The 25020-nt window shown below is 53.6% G+C and overlaps 1 protein-coding gene across 1 annotated transcript in view; it reads left to right on the plus strand.

The window, feature by feature from the left end:
* The window catches only part of LOC123726594 (integumentary mucin C.1-like), a gene marked incomplete at its 5' end in the record, with an annotated part of 44019 nt that overhangs the window by 14643 nt on the left and 4356 nt on the right, over positions 1-25020 (plus strand). The window contains 4 exons of the mRNA XM_045693698.1: positions 5690-5758; positions 9774-9905; positions 19487-19546; positions 22029-22440. Coding sequence (XP_045549654.1) covers positions 5690-5758; positions 9774-9905; positions 19487-19546; positions 22029-22440 — 673 coding nt within the window. The remainder of the gene's footprint in view (positions 1-5689; positions 5759-9773; positions 9906-19486; positions 19547-22028; positions 22441-25020) is intronic.

A 25020-nucleotide genomic window follows, 5' to 3' on the forward strand; every position in this document is an offset into this window, starting at 1 on the left:
CCACAACTGTAACCGCAACTACGACATCCCCGGCAACCACAACTGCAGCCGCTACCACAACAGCATCTGCCAAAACATCAACTCCATTTACCACTTCGAGAACTCCTGCTGGCACCTCAACTGCAGCCGCCACCACCACCACAAATGCTCCCACCACTACTAAAATCCCTCTCACCACAACTGTAGCCGCAACTACGTCAGCCACTGCCACCACAACTGCAGCTGACAGCACAACTACAGCCCCCACCACAACAGTCCCAGTCACCACAACTGCAATAACCACTACGACAACCACTGCCACCACAAATGCTCCCACCACAACTACAGCCCCTCTCACCACAACTGTAGCAGCAACTACGACATCCCTAGCCACCAAAACTGCAACTGCTACTACAAAAGCAGCCGACACCACCACGTCCCCTGTCACCACAATTGCAACCCAAACTACAACAGCCGCTGCCACCACAATTTCAGCCGCATCAACGACAGGTTCTGCAACTACAACTGCAACTGCTACTACAACTTCAAATGTCACCACAACTGCAGCCCACACTACAACAGCCAATGCCACCACAACTGCAGCTGGTACTACAACAGCAGTTGCCACTACAACTTCCCCTGTAACCACAACCGCAGCCCACACTACAACAGCCAATGCCACCACAACTGCAGCTGGTACTACAACAGCAGTTGCCACTACAACTTCCCCTGTAACCACAACTGCAGCCCACACTACAACAGCCAATGCCACCACAACTGCAGCTGGTACTACAACAGCAGCTGCTACTACAACTTCCCCTGTAACCACAACTGCAGCCCACACTACAACAGCCGCTGCCACCACAACTGCAGCTGACACCACAACTGCAGCCGCCACCACAACAGTCCCAGCCACCACAACTGCAATCACCAATACAACAGCCACTGACACCACAACTGCTCCCACCACTACTACAGCCCCTCTCACCACAACTGTAACCGCAACTACGACATCCCCAGCCACCACAACTGCAGCCGCTACCACAACAGCATCTGCCAAAACATCAACTCCATTTACCACTTCGAGAACTCCTGCTGGCACCTCAACTGCAGCCGCCACCACCACCACAAATGCTCCCACCACTACTAAAATCCCTCTCACCACAACTGTAGCCGCAAATACGTCAGCCACTGCCACCAGAACCACAGCTGACAGCACAACTACAGCCCCCACCACAACAGTCCCAGTCACCACAACTGCAATAACCACTACGACAACCACTGCCACCACAAATGCTCCCACCACAACTACAGCCCCTCTCACCACAACTGTAGCAGCAACTACGACATCCCTAGCCACCAAAACTGCAACTGCTACTACAAAAGCAGCCGACACCACCACGTCCCCTGTCACCACAATTGCAACCCAAACTACAACAGCCGCTGCCACCACAATTTCAGCCGCATCAACGACAGGTTCTGCAACTACAACTGCAACTGCTACTACAACTTCAAATGTCACCACAACTGCAGCCCACACTACAACAGCCAATGCCACCACAACTGCAGCTGGTACTACAACAGCAGTTGCCACTACAACTTCCCTCTGTAACCACAACCGCAGCCCACACTACAACAGCCAATGCCACCACAACTGCAGCTGGTACTACAACAGCAGTTGCCACTACAACTTCGCCTGTAACCACAACTGCAGCCCACACTACAACAGCCAATGCCACCACAACTGCAGCCGCTCCTACGACAGAGGCTGCCACTACAACTGCAGCTGCTACTACAACTTTCCCTGTCACCACAACTGCAGCCCACACTACAACAGCCGCTGCCACCACAACTGCAGCTGACACCACAACTGCAGCCGCCACCACAACAGTCCCAGCCACCACAACTGCAATCACCAATACAACAGCCACAGCCACCAGAACTGCTTCCACCACTACTAAAGCCCCTCTCACCACAACTGTAGCCGCATCTACGACATCCCCAGCCACCACAACTGCAGCCGCAACCACAACAGCATCTGCAAACACATCAACTCCATTTACCACTTCGAGAACTCCCGCTAACACCACAACTAAAGCTGCCACCACCACCACAAATGCTCCCACCACTACTAAAATCCCTCTCACCACAACTGCAGCCCACACTACAACAGCCGCTGCCACCACAACTGCAGCTGACACCACAACTGCAGCCACCACCACAACAGTCCCAGCCACCACAACTGCAATCACCAATACAACAGCCACTGACACCACAACTGCTCCCACCACTACTAAAGCCCCTCTCACCACAACTGTAGCCGCAACTACGACATCCCCGGCAACCACAACTGCAGCCGCTACCACAACAGCATCTGCCAAAACATCAACTCCATTTACCACTTCGAGAACTCCTGCTGGCACCTCAACTGCAGCCGCCACCACCACCACAAATGCTCCCACCACTACTAAAATCCATCTCACCACAACTGTAGCCGCAACTACGTCAGCCACTGCCACCACAACTGCAGCTGACAGCACAACTACAGCCCCCACCACAACAGTCCCAGTAACCACAACTGCAATAACCACTACGACAACCACTGCCACCACAAATGCTCCCACCACAACTACAGCCCCTCTCACCACAACTGTAGCAGCAACTACGACATCCCTAGCCACCAAAACTGCAACTGCTACTACAAAAGCAGCCGACACCACCACGTCCCCTGTCACCACAATTGCAACCCAAACTACAACAGCCGCTGCCACCACAATTTCAGCCGCATCAACGACAGGTTCTGCAACTACAACTGCAACTGCTACTACAACTTCAAATGTCACCACAACTGCAGCCCACACTACAACAGCCAATGCCACCACAACTGCAGCTGGTACTACAACAGCAGTTGCCACTACAACTTCCTCTGTAACCACAACCGCAGCCCACACTACAACAGCCAATGCCACCACAACTGCAGCTGGTACTACAACAGCAGTTGCCACTACAACTTCGCCTGTAACCACAACTGCAGCCCACACTACAACAGCCAATGCCACCACAACTGCAGCCGCTCCTACGACAGAGGCTGCCACTACAACTGCAGCTGCTACTACAACTTTCCCTGTCACCACAACTGCAGCCCACACTACAACAGCCGCTGCCACCACAACTGCAGCTGACACCACAACTGCAGCTGCCACCACAACAGTCCCAGCCACCACAACTGCAATCACCAATACAACAGCCACTGACACCACAACTGCTACCACCACTACTACAGCCCCTCTCACCACAACTGTAGCCTCATCTACGACGTCCCCAGCCACCACAACTGCAGCCGCAACCACAACAGCATCTGCAAACACATCAACTCCATTTACCACTTCGAGAACTCCCGCTAACACCAAAACTAAAGCTGCCACCACCACCACAAATGCTCCCACCACTACTAAAATCCCTCTCACCACAACTGCAGCCCACACTACAACAGCCGCTGCCACCACAACTGCAGCTGACACCACAACTGCAGCCACCACCACAACAGTCCCAGCCACCACAACTGCAATCACCAATACAACAGCCACTGACACCACAACTGCTCCCACCACTACTACAGCCCCTCTCACCACAACTGTAACCGCAACTACGACATCCCCGGCAACCACAACTGCAGCCGCTACCACAACAGCATCTGCCAAAACATCAACTCCATTTACCACTTCGAGAACTCCTGCTGGCACCTCAACTGCAGCCGCCACCACCACCACAAATGCTCCCACCACTACTAAAATCCCTCTCACCACAACTGTAGCCGCAACTACGTCAGCCACTGCCACCACAACTGCAGCTGACAGCACAACTACAGCCCCCACCACAACAGTCCCAGTCACCACAACTGCAATAACCACTACGACAACCACTGCCACCACAAATGCTCCCACCACAACTACAGCACCTCTCACCACAACTGTAGCAGCAACTACGACATCCCTAGCCACCAAAACTGCAACTGCTACTACAAAAGCAGCCAACACCACCACGTCCCCTGTCACCACAATTGCAACCCAAACTACAACAGCCGCTGCCACCACAATTTCAGCCGCATCAACGACAGGTTCTGCAACTACAACTGCAACTGCTACTACAACTTCAAATGTCACCACAACTGCAGCCCACACTACAACAGCCAATGCCACCACAACTGCAGCTGGTACTACAACAGCAGTTGCCACTACAACTTCCTCTGTAACCACAACCGCAGCCCACACTACAACAGCCAATGCCACCACAACTGCAGCTGGTACTACAACAGCAGTTGCCACTACAACTTCGCCTGTAACCACAACTGCAGCCCACACTACAACAGCCAATGCCACCACAACTGCAGCCGCTCCTACGACAGAGGCTGCCACTACAACTGCAGCTGCTACTACAACTTTCCCTGTCACCACAACTGCAGCCCACACTACAACAGCCGCTGCCACCACAACTGCAGCTGACACCACAACTGCAGCTGCCACCACAACAGTCCCAGCCACCACAACTGCAATCACCAATACAACAGCCACTGACACCACAACTGCTACCACCACTACTACAGCCCCTCTCACCACAACTGTAGCCGCATCTACGACATCCCCAGCCACCACAACTGCAGCCGCAACCACAACAGCATCTGCAAACACATCAACTCCATTTACCACTTCGAGAACTTCCGCTAACACCACAACTAAAGCTGCCACCACCACCACAAATGCTCCCACCACTACTAAAATCCCTCTCACCACAACTGCAGCCCACACTACAACAGCCGCTGCCACCACAACTGCAGCTGACACCACAACTGCAGCCGCCACCACAACAGTCCCAGCCACCACAACTGCAATCACCAATACAACAGCCACTGACACCACAACTGCTCCCACCACTACTACAGCCCCTCTCACCACAACTGTAACCGCAACTACGACATCCCCGGCCACCACAACTGCAGCCGCTACCACAACAGCATCTGCCAAAACATCAACTCCATTTACCACTTCGAGAACTCCTGCTGGCACCTCAACTGCAGCCGCCACCACCACCACAAATGCTCCCACCACTACTAAAATCCCTCTCACCACAACTGTAGCCGCAACTACGTCAGCCACTGCCACCACAACTGCAGCTGACAGCACAACTACAGCCCCCACCACAACAGTCCCAGTCACCACAACTGCAATAACCACTACGACAACCACTGCCACCACAAATGCTCCCACCACAACTACAGCCCCTCTCACCACAACTGTAGCAGCAACTACGACATCCCTAGCCACCAAAACTGCAACTGCTACTACAAAAGCAGCCGACACCACCACGTCCCCTGTCACCACAATTGCAACCCAAACTACAACAGCCGCTGCCACCACAATTTCAGCCGCATCAACGACAGGTTCTGCAACTACAACTGCAACTGCTACTACAACTTCAAATGTCACCACAACTGCAGCCCACACTACAACAGCCAATGCCACCACAACTGCAGCTGGTACTACAACAGCAGTTGCCACTACAACTTCCCCTGTAACCACAACCGCAGCCCACACTACAACAGCCAATGCCACCACAACTGCAGCTGGTACTACAACAGCAGTTGCCACTACAACTTCCCCTGTAACCACAACTGCAGCCCACACTACAACAGCCAATGCCACCACAACTGCAGCCGCTCTCCACGACAGAGGCTGCCACTACAACTGCAGCTGCTACTACAACTTTCCCTGTCACCACAACTGCAGCCCACACTACAACAGCCGCTGCCACCACAACTGCAGCTGACACCACAACTGCAGCCGCCACCACAACAGTCCCAGCCACCACAACTGCAATCACCAATACAACAGCCACAGCCACCACAACTGCTTCCACCACTACTAAAGCCCCTCTCACCACAACTGTAGCCACATCTACGACATCCCCAGCCACCACAACTGCAGCCGCAACCACAACAGCATCTGCAAACACATCAACTCCATTTACCACTTCGAGAACTTCCGCTAACACCACAACTAAAGCTGCCACCACCACCACAAATGCTCCCACCACTACTAAAATCCCTCTCACCACAACTGCAGCCCACACTACAACAGCCGCTGCCACCACAACTGCAGCTGACACCACAACTGCAGCCACCACCACAACAGTCCCAGCCACCACAACTGCAATCACCAATACAACAGCCACTGACACCACAACTGCTCCCACCACTACTACAGCCCCTCTCACCACAACTGTAACCGCAACTACGACATCCCCGGCAACCACAACTGCAGCCGCTACCACAACAGCATCTGCCAAAACATCAACTCCATTTACCACTTCGAGAACTCCTGCTGGCACCTCAACTGCAGCCGCCACCACCACCACAAATGCTCCCACCACTACTAAAATCCCTCTCACCACAACTGTAGCCGCAACTACGTCAGCCACTGCCACCACAACTGCAGCTGACAGCACAACTACAGCCCCCACCACAACAGTCCCAGTCACCACAACTGCAATAACCACTACGACAACCACTGCCACCACAAATGCTCCCACCACAACTACAGCCCCTCTCACCACAACTGTAGCAGCAACTACGACATCCCTAGCCACCAAAACTGCAACTGCTACTACAAAAGCAGCCGACACCACCACGTCCCCTGTCACCACAATTGCAACCCAAACTACAACAGCCGCTGCCACCACAATTTCAGCCGCATCAACGACAGGTTCTGCAACTACAACTGCAACTGCTACTACAACTTCAAATGTCACCACAACTGCAGCCCACACTACAACAGCCAATGCCACCACAACTGCAGCTGGTACTACAACAGCAGTTGCCACTACAACTTCCTCTGTAACCACAACCGCAGCCCACACTACAACAGCCAATGCCACCACAACTGCAGCTGGTACTACAACAGCAGTTGCCACTACAACTTCGCCTGTAACCACAACTGCAGCCCACACTACAACAGCCAATGCCACCACAACTGCAGCCGCTCCTACGACAGAGGCTGCCACTACAACTGCAGCTGCTACTACAACTTTCCCTGTCACCACAACTGCAGCCCACACTACAACAGCCGCTGCCACCACAACTGCAGCTGACACCACAACTGCAGCCGCCACCACAACAGTCCCAGCCACCACAACTGCAATCACCAATACAACAGCCACAGCCACCACAACTGCTTCCACCACTACTAAAGCCCCTCTCACCACAACTGTAGCCACATCTACGACATCCCCAGCCACCACAACTGCAGCCGCAACCACAACAGCATCTGCAAACACATCAACTCCATTTACCACTTCGAGAACTCCCGCTAACACCACAACTAAAGCTGCCACCACCACCACAAATGCTCCCACCACTACTAAAATCCCTCTCACCACAACTGCAGCCCACACTACAACAGCCGCTGCCACCACAACTGCAGCTGACACCACAACTGCATTCACCACCACAACAGTCCCAGCCACCACAACTGCAATCACCAATACAACAGCCACTGACACCACAACTGCTCCCACCACTACTACAGCCCCTCTCACCACAACTGTAACCGCAACTACGACATCCCCGGCAACCACAACTGCAGCCGCTACCACAACAGCATCTGCCAAAACATCAACTCCATTTACCACTTCGAGAACTCCTGCTGGCACCTCAACTGCAGCCGCCACCACCACCACAAATGCTCCCACCACTACTAAAATCCCTCTCACCACAACTGTAGCCGCAACTACGTCAGCCACTGCCACCACAACTGCAGCTGACAGCACAACTACAGCCCCCACCACAACAGTCCCAGTCACCACAACTGCAATAACCACTACGACAACCACTGCCACCACAAATGCTCCCACCACAACTACAGCCCCTCTCACCACAACTGTAGCAGCAACTACGACATCCCTAGCCACCAAAACTGCAACTGCTACTACAAAAGCAGCCGACACCACCACGTCCCCTGTCACCACAATTGCAACCCAAACTACAACAGCCGCTGCCACCACAATTTCAGCCGCATCAACGACAGGTTCTGCAACTACAACTGCAACTGCTACTACAACTTCAAATGTCACCACAACTGCAGCCCACACTACAACAGCCAATGCCACCACAACTGCAGCTGGTACTACAACAGCAGTTGCCACTACAACTTCCTCTGTAACCACAACCGCAGCCCACACTACAACAGCCAATGCCACCACAACTGCAGCTGGTACTACAACAGCAGTTGCCACTACAACTTCGCCTGTAACCACAACTGCAGCCCACACTACAACAGCCAATGCCACCACAAACTGCAGCCGCTCCTACGACAGAGGCTGCCACTACAACTGCAGCTGCTACTACAACTTTCCCTGTCACCACAACTGCAGCCCACACTACAACAGCCGCTGCCACCACAACTGCAGCTGACACCACAACTGCAGCCGCCACCACAACAGTCCCAGCCACCACAACTGCAATCACCAATACAACAGCCACAGCCACCACAACTGCTTCCACCACTACTAAAGCCCCTCTCACCACAACTGTAGCCACATCTACGACATCCCCAGCCACCACAACTGCAGCCGCAACCACAACAGCATCTGCAAACACATCAACTCCATTTACCACTTCGAGAACTCCCGCTAACACCACAACTAAAGCTGCCACCACCACCACAAATGCTCCCACCACTACTAAAATCCCTCTCACCACAACTGCAGCCCACACTACAACAGCCGCTGCCACCACAACTGCAGCTGACACCACAACTGCAGCCACCACCACAACAGTCCCAGCCACCACAACTGCAATCACCAATACAACAGCCACTGACACCACAACTGCTCCCACCACTACTACAGCCCCTCTCACCACAACTGTAACCGCAACTACGACATCCCCGGCAACCACAACTGCAGCCGCTACCACAACAGCATCTGCCAAAACATCAACTCCATTTACCACTTCGAGAACTCCTGCTGGCACCTCAACTGCAGCCGCCACCACCACCACAAATGCTCCCACCACTACTAAAATCCCTCTCACCACAACTGTAGCCGCAACTACGTCAGCCACTGCCACCACAACTGCAGCTGACAGCACAACTACAGCCCCCACCACAACAGTCCCAGTCACCACAACTGCAATAACCACTACGACAACCACTGCCACCACAAATGCTCCCACCACAACTACAGCCCCTCTCACCACAACTGTAGCAGCAACTACGACATCCCTAGCCACCAAAACTGCAACTGCTACTACAAAAGCAGCCGACACCACCACGTCCCCTGTCACCACAATTGCAACCCAAACTACAACAGCCGCTGCCACCACAATTTCAGCCGCATCAACGACAGGTTCTGCAACTACAACTGCAACTGCTACTACAACTTCAAATGTCACCACAACTGCAGCCCACACTACAACAGCCAATGCCACCACAACTGCAGCTGGTACTACAACAGCAGTTGCCACTACAACTTCCTCTGTAACCACAACCGCAGCCCACACTACAACAGCCAATGCCACCACAACTGCAGCTGGTACTACAACAGCAGTTGCCACTACAACTTCGCCTGTAACCACAACTGCAGCCCACACTACAACAGCCAATGCCACCACAACTGCAGCCGCTCCTACGACAGAGGCTGCCACTACAACTGCAGCTGCTACTACAACTTTCCCTGTCACCACAACTGCAGCCCACACTACAACAGCCGCTGCCACCACAACTGCAGCTGACACCACAACTGCAGCCGCCACCACAACAGTCCCAGCCACCACAACTGCAATCACCAATACAACAGCCACAGCCACCAGAACTGCTTCCACCACTACTAAAGCCCCTCTCACCACAACTGTAGCCACATCTACGACATCCCCAGCCACCACAACTGCAGCCGCAACCACAACAGCATCTGCAAACACATCAACTCCATTTACCACTTCGAGAACTCCCGCTAACACCACAACTAAAGCTGCCACCACCACCACAAATGCTCCCACCACTACTAAAATCCCTCTCACCACAACTGCAGCCCACACTACAACAGCCGCTGCCACCACAACTGCAGCTGACACCACAACTGCAGCCACCACCACAACAGTCCCAGCCACCACAACTGCAATCACCAATACAACAGCCACTGACACCACAACTGCTCCCACCACTACTACAGCCCCTCTCACCACAACTGTAACCGCAACTACGACATCCCCCGGCAACCACAACTGCAGCCGCTACCACAACAGCATCTGCCAAAACATCAACTCCATTTACCACTTCGAGAACTCCTGCTGGCACCTCAACTGCAGCCGCCACCACCACCACAAATGCTCCCACCACTACTAAAATCCCTCTCACCACAACTGTAGCCGCAACTACGTCAGCCACTGCCACCACAACTGCAGCTGACAGCACAACTACAGCCCCCACCACAACAGTCCCAGTCACCACAACTGCAATAACCACTACGACAACCACTGCCACCACAAATGCTCCCACCACAACTACAGCCCCTCTCACCACAACTGTAGCAGCAACTACGACATCCCTAGCCACCAAAACTGCAACTGCTACTACAAAAGCAGCCGACACCACCACGTCCCCTGTCACCACAATTGCAACCCAAACTACAACAGCCGCTGCCACCACAATTTCAGCCGCATCAACGACAGGTTCTGCAACTACAACTGCAACTGCTACTACAACTTCAAATGTCACCACAACTGCAGCCCACACTACAACAGCCAATGCCACCACAACTGCAGCTGGTACTACAACAGCAGTTGCCACTACAACTTCCTCTGTAACCACAACCGCAGCCCACACTACAACAGCCAATGCCACCACAACTGCAGCTGGTACTACAACAGCAGTTGCCACTACAACTTCGCCTGTAACCACAACTGCAGCCCACACTACAACAGCCAATGACACCACAACTGCAGCTGCTCCTACGACAGAGGCTGCCACTACAACTGCAGCTGCTACTACAACTTTCCCTGTCACCACAACTGCAGCCCACACTACAACAGCCGCTGCCACCACAACTGCAGCTGACACCACAACTGCAGCCGCCACCACAACAGTCCCAGCCACCACAACTGCAATCACCAATACAACAGCCACTGACACCACAACTGCTACAACCACTACTACAGCCCCTCTCACCACAACTGTAGCCACATCTACGACATCCCCAGCCACCACAACTGCAGCCGCAACCACAACAGCATCTGCAAACACATCAACTCCATTTACCACTTCGAGAACTCCCGCTAACACCACAACTAAAGCTGCCACCACCACCACAAATGCTCCCACCACTACTAAAATCCCTCTCACCACAACTGCAGCCCACACTACAACAGCCGCTGCCACCACAACTGCAGCTGGTACTACAACAGCAGTTGCCACTACAACTTCCTCTGTAACCACAACCGCAGCCCACACTACAACAGCCAATGCCACCACAACTGCAGCTGGTACTACAACAGCAGTTGCCACTACAACTTCGCCTGTAACCACAACTGCAGCCCACACTACAACAGCCAATGCCACCACAACTGCAGCCGCTCCTACGACAGAGGCTGCCACTACAACTGCAGCTGCTACTACAACTTTCCCTGTCACCACAACTGCAGCCCACACTACAACAGCCGCTGCCACCACAACTGCAGCTGACACCACAACTGCAGCTGCCACCACAACAGCCCCAGCCACCACAACTGCAATCACCAATACAACAGCCACTGACACCACAACTGCTACCACCACTACTACAGCCCCTCTCACCACAACTGTAGCCACATCTACGACATCCCCAGCCACCACAACTGCAGCCGCAACCACAACAGCATCTGCAAACACATCAACTCCATTTACCACTTCGAGAACTCCCGCTAACACCACAACTAAAGCTGCCACCACCACCACAAATGCTCCCACCACTACTAAAATCCCTCTCACCACAACTGCAGCCCACACTACAACAGCCGCTGCCACCACAACTGCAGCTGACACCACAACTGCAGCCACCACCACAACAGTCCCAGCCACCACAACTGCAATCACCAATACAACAGCCACTGACACCACAACTGCTCCCACCACTACTACAGCCCCTCTCACCACAACTGTAACCGCAACTACGACATCCCCGGCAACCACAACTGCAGCCGCTACCACAACAGCATCTGCCAAAACATCAACTCCATTTACCACTTCGAGAACTCCCGCTGGCACCTCAACTGCAGCCGCCACCACCACCACAAATGCTCCCACCACTACTAAAATCCCTCTCACCACAACTGTAGCCGCAACTACGTCAGCCACTGCCACCACAACTGCAGCTGACAGCACAACTACAGCCCCCACCACAACAGTCCCAGTCACCACAACTGCAATAACCACTACGACAACCACTGCCACCACAAATGCTCCCACCACAACTACAGCCCCTCTCACCACAACTGTAGCAGCAACTACGACATCCCTAGCCACCAAAACTGCAACTGCTACTACAAAAGCAGCCGACACCACCACGTCCCCTGTCACCACAATTGCAACCCATACTACAACAGCCGCTGCCACCACAATTTCAGCCGCATCAACGACAGGTTCTGCAACTACAACTGCAACTGCTACTACAACTTCAAATGTCACCACAACTGCAGCCCACACTACAACAGCCAATGCCACCACAACTGCAGCTGGTACTACAACAGCAGTTGCCACTACAACTTCCTCTGTAACCACAACCGCAGCCCACACTACAACAGCCAATGCCACCACAACTGCAGCTGGTACTACAACAGCAGTTGCCACTACAACTTCGCCTGTAACCACAACTGCAGCCCACACTACAACAGCCAATGCCACCACAACTGCAGCCGCTCCTACGACAGAGGCTGCCACTACAACTGCAGCTGACACCACAACTGCAGCTGCCACCACAACAGTCCCAGCCACCACAACTGCAATCACCAATACAACAGCCACTGACACCACAACTGCTACAACCACTACTACAGCCCCTCTCACCACAACTGTAGCCACATCTACGACATCCCCAGCCACCACAACTGCAGCCGCAACCACAACAGCATCTGCAAACACATCAACTCCATTTACCACTTCGAGAACTCCCGCTAACACCACAACTAAAGCTGCCACCACCACCACAAATGCTCCCACCACTACTAAAATCCCTCTCACCACAACTGCAGCCCACACTACAACAGCCGCTGCCACCACAACTGCAGCTGACACCACAACTGCAGCCGCCACCACAACAGTCCCAGCCACCACAACTGCAATCACCAATACAACAGCCACTGACACCACAACTGCTCCCACCACTACTACAGCCCCTCTCACCACAACTGTAACCGCAACTACGACATCCCCGGCAACCACAACTGCAGCCGCTACCACAACAGCATCTGCCAAAACATCAACTCCATTTACCACTTCGAGAACTCCTGCTGGCACCTCAACTGCAGCCGCCACCACCACCACAAATGCTCCCACCACTACTAAAATCCCTCTCACCACAACTGTAGCCGCAACTACGTCAGCCACTGCCACCACAACTGCAGCTGACAGCACAACTACAGCCCCCACCACAACAGTCCCAGTCACCACAACTGCAATAACCACTACGACAACCACTGCCACCACAAATGCTCCCACCACAACTACAGCCCCTCTCACCACAACTGTAGCAGCAACTACGACATCCCTAGCCACCAAAACTGCAACTGCTACTACAAAAGCAGCCGACACCACCACGTCCCCTGTCACCACATTTGCAACCCAAACTACAACAGCCGCTGCCACCACAATTTCAGCCGCATCAACGACAGGTTCTGCAACTACAACTGCAACTGCTACTACAACTTCAAATGTCACCACAACTGCAGCCCACACTACAACAGCCAATGCCACCACAACTGCAGCTGGTACTACAACAGCAGTTGCCACTACAACTTCGCCTGTAACCACAACTGCAGCCCACACTACAACAGCCAATGCCACCTCAACTGCAGCCGCTCCTACGACAGAGGCTGCCACTACAACTGCAGCTGCTACTCCAACTTCCCCTGTCACCACAACTGCAGCCCACACTACAACAGCCGCTGCCACCACAACTGCAGCTGACACCACAACTGCAGCTGCCACCACAACAGTCCCAGCCACCACAACTGCAATCACCAATACAACAGCCACTGACACCACAACTGCTACCACCACTACTACAGCCCCTCTCACCACAACTGTAGCAACATCTACGACATCCCCAGCCACCACAACTGCAGCCACAACCACAACAGCATCTGCAAACACATCAACTCCATTTACCACTTCGATAACTCCCGCTAACACCACAACTAAAGCTGCCACCACCACCACAAATGCTCCCACCACTACTAAAATCCCTCTCACCACAACTGTAGCCGCAACTACGTCAGCCACTGCCACCACAACTGCAGCCGATACTACAAAAGCAGCCGACACCACCAAGTCCCCTGTCACCACAATTGCAACCCATACTACAACAGCCGCTGCCACCACAATTTCAGCCGCATCAACGACAGGTTCTGCAACTACAACTGCAACTGCTACTACAACTTCAAATGTCACCACAACTGCAGCCCACACTACAACAGCCAATGCCACCACAACTGCAGCTGGTACTACAACAGCAGTTGCCACTACAACTTCCTCTGTAACCACAACAGCAGCCCACACTACAACAGCCAATGCCACCACAACTGCAGCTGGTACTACAACAGCAGTTGCCACTACAACTTCGCCTGTAACCACAACTGCAGCCCACACTACAACAGCCCATGCCACCACAACTGCAGCCGCTCCTACGACAGAGGCTGCCACTACAACTGCAGCTGACACCACAACTGCAGCTGCCACCACAACAGTCCCAGCCACCACAACTGCAATCACCAATACAACAGCCACTGACACCACAACTGCTACAACCACTACTACAGCCCCTCTCACCACAACTGTAGCCACATCTACGACATCCCCAGCCACCACAACTGCAGCCGCAACCACAACAGCATCTGCAAACACATCAACTCCATTTACCACTTCGAGAACTCCCGCTAACACCACAACTAAAGCTGCCACCACCACCACAAATGCTCCCACCACTACTAAAATCCCTCTCACCACAACTGCAGCCCACACTACAACAGCCGCTGCCACCACAACTGCAGCTGGTACTACAACAGCAGTTGCCACTACAACTTCCTCTGTAACCACAACCGCAGCCCACACTACAACAGCCAATGCCACCACAACTGCAGCTGGTACTACAACAGCAGTTGCCACTACAACTTCGCCTGTAACCACAACTGCAGCCCACACTACAACAGCCAATGCCACCACAACTGCAGCCGCTCCCACGACAGAGGCTGCCACTACAACTGCAGCTGCTACTACAACTTTCCCTGTCACCACAACTGCAGCCCACACTACAACAGCCGCTGCCACCACAACTGCAGCTGACACCACAACTGCAGCTGCCACCACAACAGCCCCAGCCACCACAACTGCAATCACCAATACAACAGCCACTGACACCACAACTGCTACCACCACTACTACAGCCCCTCTCACCACAACTGTAGCCACATCTACGACATCCCCAGCCACCACAACTGCAGCCGCAACCACAACAGCATCTGCAAACACATCAACTCCATTTACCACTTCGAGAACTCCCGCTAACACCACAACTAAAGCTGCCACCACCACCACAAATGCTCCCACCACTACTAAAATCCCTCTCACCACAACTGCAGCCCACACTACAACAGCCGCTGCCACCACAACTGCAGCTGACACCACAACTGCAGCCACCACCACAACAGTCCCAGCCACCACAACTGCAATCACCAATACAACAGCCACTGACACCACAACTGCTCCCACCACTACTACAGCCCCTCTCACCACAACTGTAACCGCAACTACGACATCCCCGGCAACCACAACTGCAGCCGCTACCACAACAGCATCTGCCAAAACATCAACTCCATTTACCACTTCGAGAACTCCCGCTGGCACCTCAACTGCAGCCGCCACCACCACCACAAATGCTCCCACCACTACTAAAATCCCTCTCACCACAACTGTAGCCGCAACTACGTCAGCCACTGCCACCACAACTGCAGCTGACAGCACAACTACAGCCCCCACCACAACAGTCCCAGTCACCACAACTGCAATAACCACTACGACAACCACTGCCACCACAAATGCTCCCACCACAACTACAGCCCCTCTCACCACAACTGTAGCAGCAACTACGACATCCCTAGCCACCAAAACTGCAACTGCTACTACAAAAGCAGCCGACACCACCACGTCCCCTGTCACCACAATTGCAACCCATACTACAACAGCCGCTGCCACCACAATTTCAGCCGCATCAACGACAGGTTCTGCAACTACAACTGCAACTGCTACTACAACTTCAAATGTCACCACAACTGCAGCCCACACTACAACAGCCAATGCCACCACAACTGCAGCTGGTACTACAACAGCAGTTGCCACTACAACTTCCTCTGTAACCACAACCGCAGCCCACACTACAACAGCCAATGCCACCACAACTGCAGCTGGTACTACAACAGCAGTTGCCACTACAACTTCGCCTGTAACCACAACTGCAGCCCACACTACAACAGCCAATGCCACCACAACTGCAGCCGCTCCTACGACAGAGGCTGCCACTACAACTGCAGCTGACACCACAACTGCAGCTGCCACCACAACAGTCCCAGCCACCACAACTGCAATCACCAATACAACAGCCACTGACACCACAACTGCTACAACCACTACTACAGCACCTCTCACCACAACTGTAGCCACATCTACGACATCCCCAGCCACCACAACTGCAGCCGCAACCACAACAGCATCTGCAAACACATCAACTCCATTTACCACTTCGAGAACTCCCGCTAACACCACAACTAAAGCTGCCACCACCACCACAAATGCTCCCACCGCTACTAAAATCCCTCTCACCACAACTGCAGCCCACACTACAACAGCCGCTGCCACCACAACTGCAGCTGACACCACAACTGCAGCCGCCACCACAACAGTCCCAGCCACCACAACTGCAATCACCAATACAACAGCCACTGACACCACAACTGCTCCCACCACTACTACAGCCCCTCTCACCACAACTGTAACCGCAACTACGACATCCCCGGCAACCACAACTGCAGCCGCTACCACAACAGCATCTGCCAAAACATCAACTCCATTTACCACTTCGAGAACTCCTGCTGGCACCTCAACTGCAGCCGCCACCACCACCACAAATGCTCCCACCACTACTAAAATCCCTCTCACCACAACTGTAGCCGCAACTACGTCAGCCACTGCCACCACAACTGCAGCTGACAGCACAACTACAGCCCCCACCACAACAGTCCCAGTCACCACAACTGCAATAACCACTACGACAACCACTGCCACCACAAATGCTCCCACCACAACTACAGCCCCTCTCACCACAACTGTAGCAGCAACTACGACATCCCTAGCCACCAAAACTGCAACTGCTACTACAAAAGCAGCCGACACCACCACGTCCCCTGTCACCACATTTGCAACCCAAACTACAACAGCCGCTGCCACCACAATTTCAGCCGCATCAACGACAGGTTCTGCAACTACAACTGCAACTGCTACTACAACTTCAAATGTCACCACAACTGCAGCCCACACTACAACAGCCAATGCCACCACAACTGCAGCTGGTACTACAACAGCAGTTGCCACTACAACTTCGCCTGTAACCACAACTGCAGCCCACACTACAACAGCCAATGCCACCTCAACTGCAGCCGGTCCTACGACAGAGGCTGCCACTACAACTGCAGCTGCTACTCCAACTTCCCCTGTCACCACAACTGCAGCCCACACTACAACAGCCGCTGCCACCACAACTGCAGCTGACACCACAACTGCAGCTGCCACCACAACAGTCCCAGCCACCACAACTGCAATCACCAATACAACAGCCACTGACACCACAACTGCTACCACCACTACTACAGCCCCTCTCACCACAACTGTAGCAACATCTACGACATCCCCAGCCACCACAACTGCAGCCACAACCACAACAGCATCTGCAAACACATCAACTCCATTTACCACTTCGATAACTCCCGCTAACACCACAACTAAAGCTGCCACCACCACCACAAATGCTCCCACCACTACTAAAATCCCTCTCACCACAACTGTAGCCGCAACTACGTCAGCCACTGCCACCACAACTGCAGCCGATACTACAAAAGCAGCCGACACCACCAAGTCCCCTGTCACCACAATTGCAACCCATACTACAACAGCCGCTGCCACCACAATTTCAGCCGCATCAACGACAGGTTCTGCAACTACAACTGCAACTGCTACTACAACTTCAAATGTCACCACAACTGCAGCCCACACTACAACAGCCAATGCCACCACAACTGCAGCTGGTACTACAACAGCAGTTGCCACTACAACTTCCTCTGTAACCACAACAGCAGCCCACACTACAACAGCCAATGCCACCACAACTGCAGCTGGTACTACAACAGCAGTTGCCACTACAACTTCGCCTGTAACCACAACTGCAGCCCACACTACAACAGCCCATGCCACCACAACTGCAGCCGGCTCCTACGACAGAGGCTGCCACTACAACTGCAGCTGACACCACAACTGCAGCTGCCACCACAACAGTCCCAGCCACCACAACTGCAATCACCAATACAACAGCCACTGACACCACAACTGCTCCCACCACTACTACAGCCCCTCTCACCACAACTGTAGCCACATCTACGACATCCCCAGCCACCACAACTGCAGCCGCAACCACAACAGCATCTGCAAACACATCAACTCCATTTACCACTTCGAGAACTCCCGCTAACACCACAACTAAAGCTGCCACCACCACCACAAATGCTCCCACCACTACTAAAATCCCTCTCACCACAACTGCAGCCCACACTACAACAGCCGCTGCCACCACAACTGCAGCTGGTACTACAACAGCAGTTGCCACTACAACTTCCTCTGTAACCACAACCGCAGCCCACACTACAACAGCCAATGCCACCACAACTGCAGCTGGTACTACAACAGCAGTTGCCACTACAACTTCGCCTGTAACCACAACTGCAGCCCACACTACAACAGCCAATGCCACCACAACTGCAGCCGCTCCTACGACAGAGGCTGCCACTACAACTGCAGCTGCTACTACAACTTTCCCTGTCACCACAACTGCAGCCCACACTACAACAGCCGCTGCCACCACAACTGCAGCTGACACCACAACTGCAGCTGCCACCACAACAGCCCCAGCCACCACAACTGCAATCACCAATACAACAGCCACTGACACCACAACTGCTACCACCACTACTACAGCCCCTCTCACCACAACTGTAGCCACATCTACGACATCCCCAGCCACCACAACTGCAGCCGCAACCACAACAGCATCTGCAAACACATCAACTCCATTTACCACTTCGAGAACTCCCGCTAACACCACAACTAAAGCTGCCACCACCACCACAAATGCTCCCACCACTACTAAAATCCCTCTCACCACAACTGCAGCCCACACTACAACAGCCGCTGCCACCACAACTGCAGCTGACACCACAACTGCAGCCACCACCACAACAGTCCCAGCCACCACAACTGCAATCACCAATACAACAGCCACTGACACCACAACTGCTCCCACCACTACTACAGCCCCTCTCACCACAACTGTAACCGCAACTACGACATCCCCGGGCAACCACAACTGCAGCCGCTACCACAACAGCATCTGCCAAAACATCAACTCCATTTACCACTTCGAGAACTCCCGCTGGCACCTCAACTGCAGCCGCCACCACCACCACAAATGCTCCCACCACTACTAAAATCCCTCTCACCACAACTGTAGCCGCAACTACGTCAGCCACTGCCACCACAACTGCAGCTGACAGCACAACTACAGCCCCCACCACAACAGTCCCAGTCACCACAACTGCAATAACCACTACGACAACCACTGCCACCACAAATGCTCCCACCACAACTACAGCCCCTCTCACCACAACTGTAGCAGCAACTACGACATCCCTAGCCACCAAAACTGCAACTGCTACTACAAAAGCAGCCGACACCACCACGTCCCCTGTCACCACAATTGCAACCCATACTACAACAGCCGCTGCCACCACAATTTCAGCCGCATCAACGACAGGTTCTGCAACTACAACTGCAACTGCTACTACAACTTCAAATGTCACCACAACTGCAGCCCACACTACAACAGCCAATGCCACCACAACTGCAGCTGGTACTACAACAGCAGTTGCCACTACAACTTCCTCTGTAACCACAACCGCAGCCCACACTACAACAGCCAATGCCACCACAACTGCAGCTGGTACTACAACAGCAGTTGCCACTACAACTTCGCCTGTAACCACAACTGCAGCCCACACTACAACAGCCAATGCCACCACAACTGCAGCCGCTCCTACGACAGAGGCTGCCACTACAACTGCAGCTGACACCACAACTGCAGCTGCCACCACAACAGTCCCAGCCACCACAACTGCAATCACCAATACAACAGCCACTGACACCACAACTGCTACAACCACTACTACAGCACCTCTCACCACAACTGTAGCCACATCTACGACATCCCCAGCCACCACAACTGCAGCCGCAACCACAACAGCATCTGCAAACACATCAACTCCATTTACCACTTCGAGAACTCCCGCTAACACCACAACTAAAGCTGCCACCACCACCACAAATGCTCCCACCACTACTAAAATCCCTCTCACCACAACTGCAGCCCACACTACAACAGCCGCTGCCACCACAACTGCAGCTGACACCACAACTGCAGCCGCCACCACAACAGTCCCAGCCACCACAACTGCAATCACCAATACAACAGCCACTGACACCACAACTGCTCCCACCACTACTACAGCCCCTCTCACCACAACTGTAACCACAACTACGACATCCCCGGCAACCACAACTGCAGCCGCTACCACAACAGCATCTGCCAAAACATCAACTCCATTTACCACTTCGAGAACTCCTGCTGGCACCTCAACTGCAGCCGCCACCACCACCACAAATGCTCCCACCACTACTAAAATCCCTCTCACCACAACTGTAGCCGCAACTACGTCAGCCACTGCCACCACAACTGCAGCTGACAGCACAACTACAGCCCCCACCACAACAGTCCCAGTCACCACAACTGCAATAACCACTACGACAACCACTGCCACCACAAATGCTCCCACCACAACTACAGCCCCTCTCACCACAACTGTAGCAGCAACTACGACATCCCTAGCCACCAAAACTGCAACTGCTACTACAAAAGCAGCCGACACCACCACGTCCCCTGTCACCACATTTGCAACCCAAACTACAACAGCCGCTGCCACCACAATTTCAGCCGCATCAACGACAGGTTCTGCAACTACAACTGCAACTGCTACTACAACTTCAAATGTCACCACAACTGCAGCCCACACTACAACAGCCAATGCCACCACAACTGCAGCTGGTACTACAACAGCAGTTGCCACTACAACTTCGCCTGTAACCACAACTGCAGCCCACACTACAACAGCCAATGCCACCTCAACTGCAGCCGCTCCTACGACAGAGGCTGCCACTACAACTGCAGCTGCTACTCCAACTTCCCCTGTCACCACAACTGCAGCCCACACTACAACAGCCGCTGCCACCACAACTGCAGCTGACACCACAACTGCAGCTGCCACCACAACAGTCCCAGCCACCACAACTGCAATCACCAATACAACAGCCACTGACACCACAACTGCTACCACCACTACTACAGCCCCTCTCACCACAACTGTAGCAACATCTACGACATCCCCAGCCACCACAACTGCAGCCACAACCACAACAGCATCTGCAAACACATCAACTCCATTTACCACTTCGATAACTCCCGCTAACACCACAACTAAAGCTGCCACCACCACCACAAATGCTCCCACCACTACTAAAATCCCTCTCACCACAACTGTAGCCGCAACTACGTCAGCCACTGCCACCACAACTGCAGCCGATACTACAAAAGCAGCCGACACCACCAAGTCCCCTGTCACCACAATTGCAACCCACACTACAAGAGCCACTGCCACCACAATTGCAACCACATCAATGACAGGTTCTGCAACTACAACTGCAGCTGCTACTACAACTTCAAATGTCTCCACAACTGCAGCCCGTACTACAGAAGCCAATGCCACCACAACTGCAGCTGGTACTACAACAGCAGTTGGCACTACAACTTCCCCTGTAACCACAACTGCAGCCCACACTACAACAGCCAATGCCACCACAACTGCAGCTGGTCCTACAACAGCAGTTGCCACTACAACTTCCCCTGTAACCACAACCGCAGCCCACACTACAACAGCCAATGCCACCACAACTGCAGCTGGTACTACAACAGCAGTTGCCACTACAACTTCGCCTGTAACCACAACTGCAGCCCACACTACAACAGCCAATGCCACCTCAACTGCAGCCGCTCCTACGACAGAGGCTGCCACTACAACTGCAGCTGCTACTCCAACTTCCCCTGTCACCACAACTGCAGCCCACGCTACAACAGCCGCTGCCACCACAACTGCAGCTGACACCACAACTGCAGCCGCCACCACAACAGTCCCAGCCACCACAACTGCAATCACCAATACAACAGCCACTGACACCACAACTGCTCCCACCACTACTACAGCCCCTCTCACCACAACTGTAACCGCAACTACGACATCCCTGGCCACCACAACTGCAGCCGCTACCACAACAGCATCTGCCAAAACATCAACTCCATTTACCACTTCGCGAACTCCTGCTGGCACCTCAACTGCAGCCGCCACCACCACCACAAATGCTCCCACCACTACTAAAATCCCTCTCACCACAACTGTAGCCGCAACTACGTCAGCCACTGCCACCACAACTGCAGCTGACAGCACAACTACAGCCCCCACCACAACAGTCCCAGTCACCACAACTGCAATAACCACTACGACAACCACTGCCACCACAAATGCTCCCACCACAACTACAGCCCCTCTCACCACAACTGTAGCAGCAACTACGACATCCCTAGCCACCAAAACTGCAACTGCTACTACAAAAGCAGCCGACACCACCACGTCCCCTGTCACCACAATTGCAACCCAAACTACAACAGCCGCTGCCACCACAATTTCAGCCGCATCAACGACAGGTTCTGCAACTACAACTGCAACTGCTACTACAACTTCAAATGTCACCACAACTGCAGCCGACACTACAACAGCCAATGCCACCACAACTGCAGCTGGTACTACAACAGCAGTTGCCACTACAACTTCGCCTGTAACCACAACTGCAGCCCACACTACAACAGCCAATGCCACCACAACTGCAGCCGCTCCCTCGACAGAGGCTGCCACTACATCTGCAGCTGCTACTACAACTTCCCCTGTCACCACAACTGCAGCCCACACTACAACAGCCGCTGCCACCACAACTGCAGCTGACACCACAACTGCAGCTGCCACCACAACAGTCCCAGCCACCACAACTGCAATCACCAATACAACAGCCACTGACACCACAACTGCTCCCACCACTACTACAGCCCCTCTCACCACAACTGTAACCGCAACTACGACATCCCCGGCAACCACAACTGCAGCCGCTACCACAACAGCATCTGCCAAAACATCAACTCCATTTACCACTTCGAGAACTCCTGCTGGCACCTCAACTGCAGCCGCCACCACCACCACAAATGCTCCCACCACTACTAAAATCCCTCTCACCACAACTGTAGCCGCAACTACGTCAGCCACTGCCACCACAACTGCAGCTGACAGCACAACTACAGCCCCCACCACAACAGTCCCAGTCACCACAACTGCAATAACCACTACGACAACCACTGCCACCACAAATGCTCCCACCACAACTACAGCCCCTCTCACCACAACTGTAGCAGCAACTACGACATCCCTAGCCACCAAAACTGCAACTGCTACTACAAAAGCAGCCGACACCACCACGTCCCCTGTCACCACAATTGCAACCCAAACTACAACAGCCGCTGCCACCACAATTTCAGCCGCATCAACGACAGGTTCTGCAACTACAACTGCAACTGCTACTACAACTTCAAATGTCACCACAACTGCAGCCGACACTACAACAGCCAATGCCACCACAACTGCAGCTGGTACTACAACAGCAGTTGCCACTACAACTTCGCCTGTAACCACAACTGCAGCCCACACTACAACAGCCAATGCCACCACAACTGCAGCTGGTCCTACAACAGCAGTTGCCACTACAACTTCGCCTGTAACCACAACTGCAGCCCACACTACAACAGCCAATGCCACCACAACTGCAGCTGGTACTACAACAGCAGTTGCCACTACAACTTCCTCTGTAACCACAACCGCAGCCCACACTACAACAGCCAATGCCACCACAACTGCAGCTGGTACTACAACAGCAGTTGCCACTACAACTTCGCCTGTAACCACAACTGCAGCCCACACTACAACAGCCAATGCCACCACAACTGCAGCCGCTCCTACGACAGAGGCTGCCACTACAACTGCAGCTGACACCACAACTGCAGCTGCCACCACAACAGTCCCAGCCACCACAACTGCAATCACCAATACAACAGCCACTGACACCACAACTGCTACAACCACTACTACAGCACCTCTCACCACAACTGTAGCCACATCTACGACATCCCCAGCCACCACAACTGCAGCCGCAACCACAACAGCATCTGCAAACACATCAACTCCATTTACCACTTCGAGAACTCCCGCTAACACCACAA

This window comes from Salmo salar, chromosome ssa14, assembly GCF_905237065.1.
Source record: "Salmo salar chromosome ssa14, Ssal_v3.1, whole genome shotgun sequence".
Taxonomy (NCBI): Eukaryota; Metazoa; Chordata; class Actinopteri; order Salmoniformes; family Salmonidae; genus Salmo; species Salmo salar.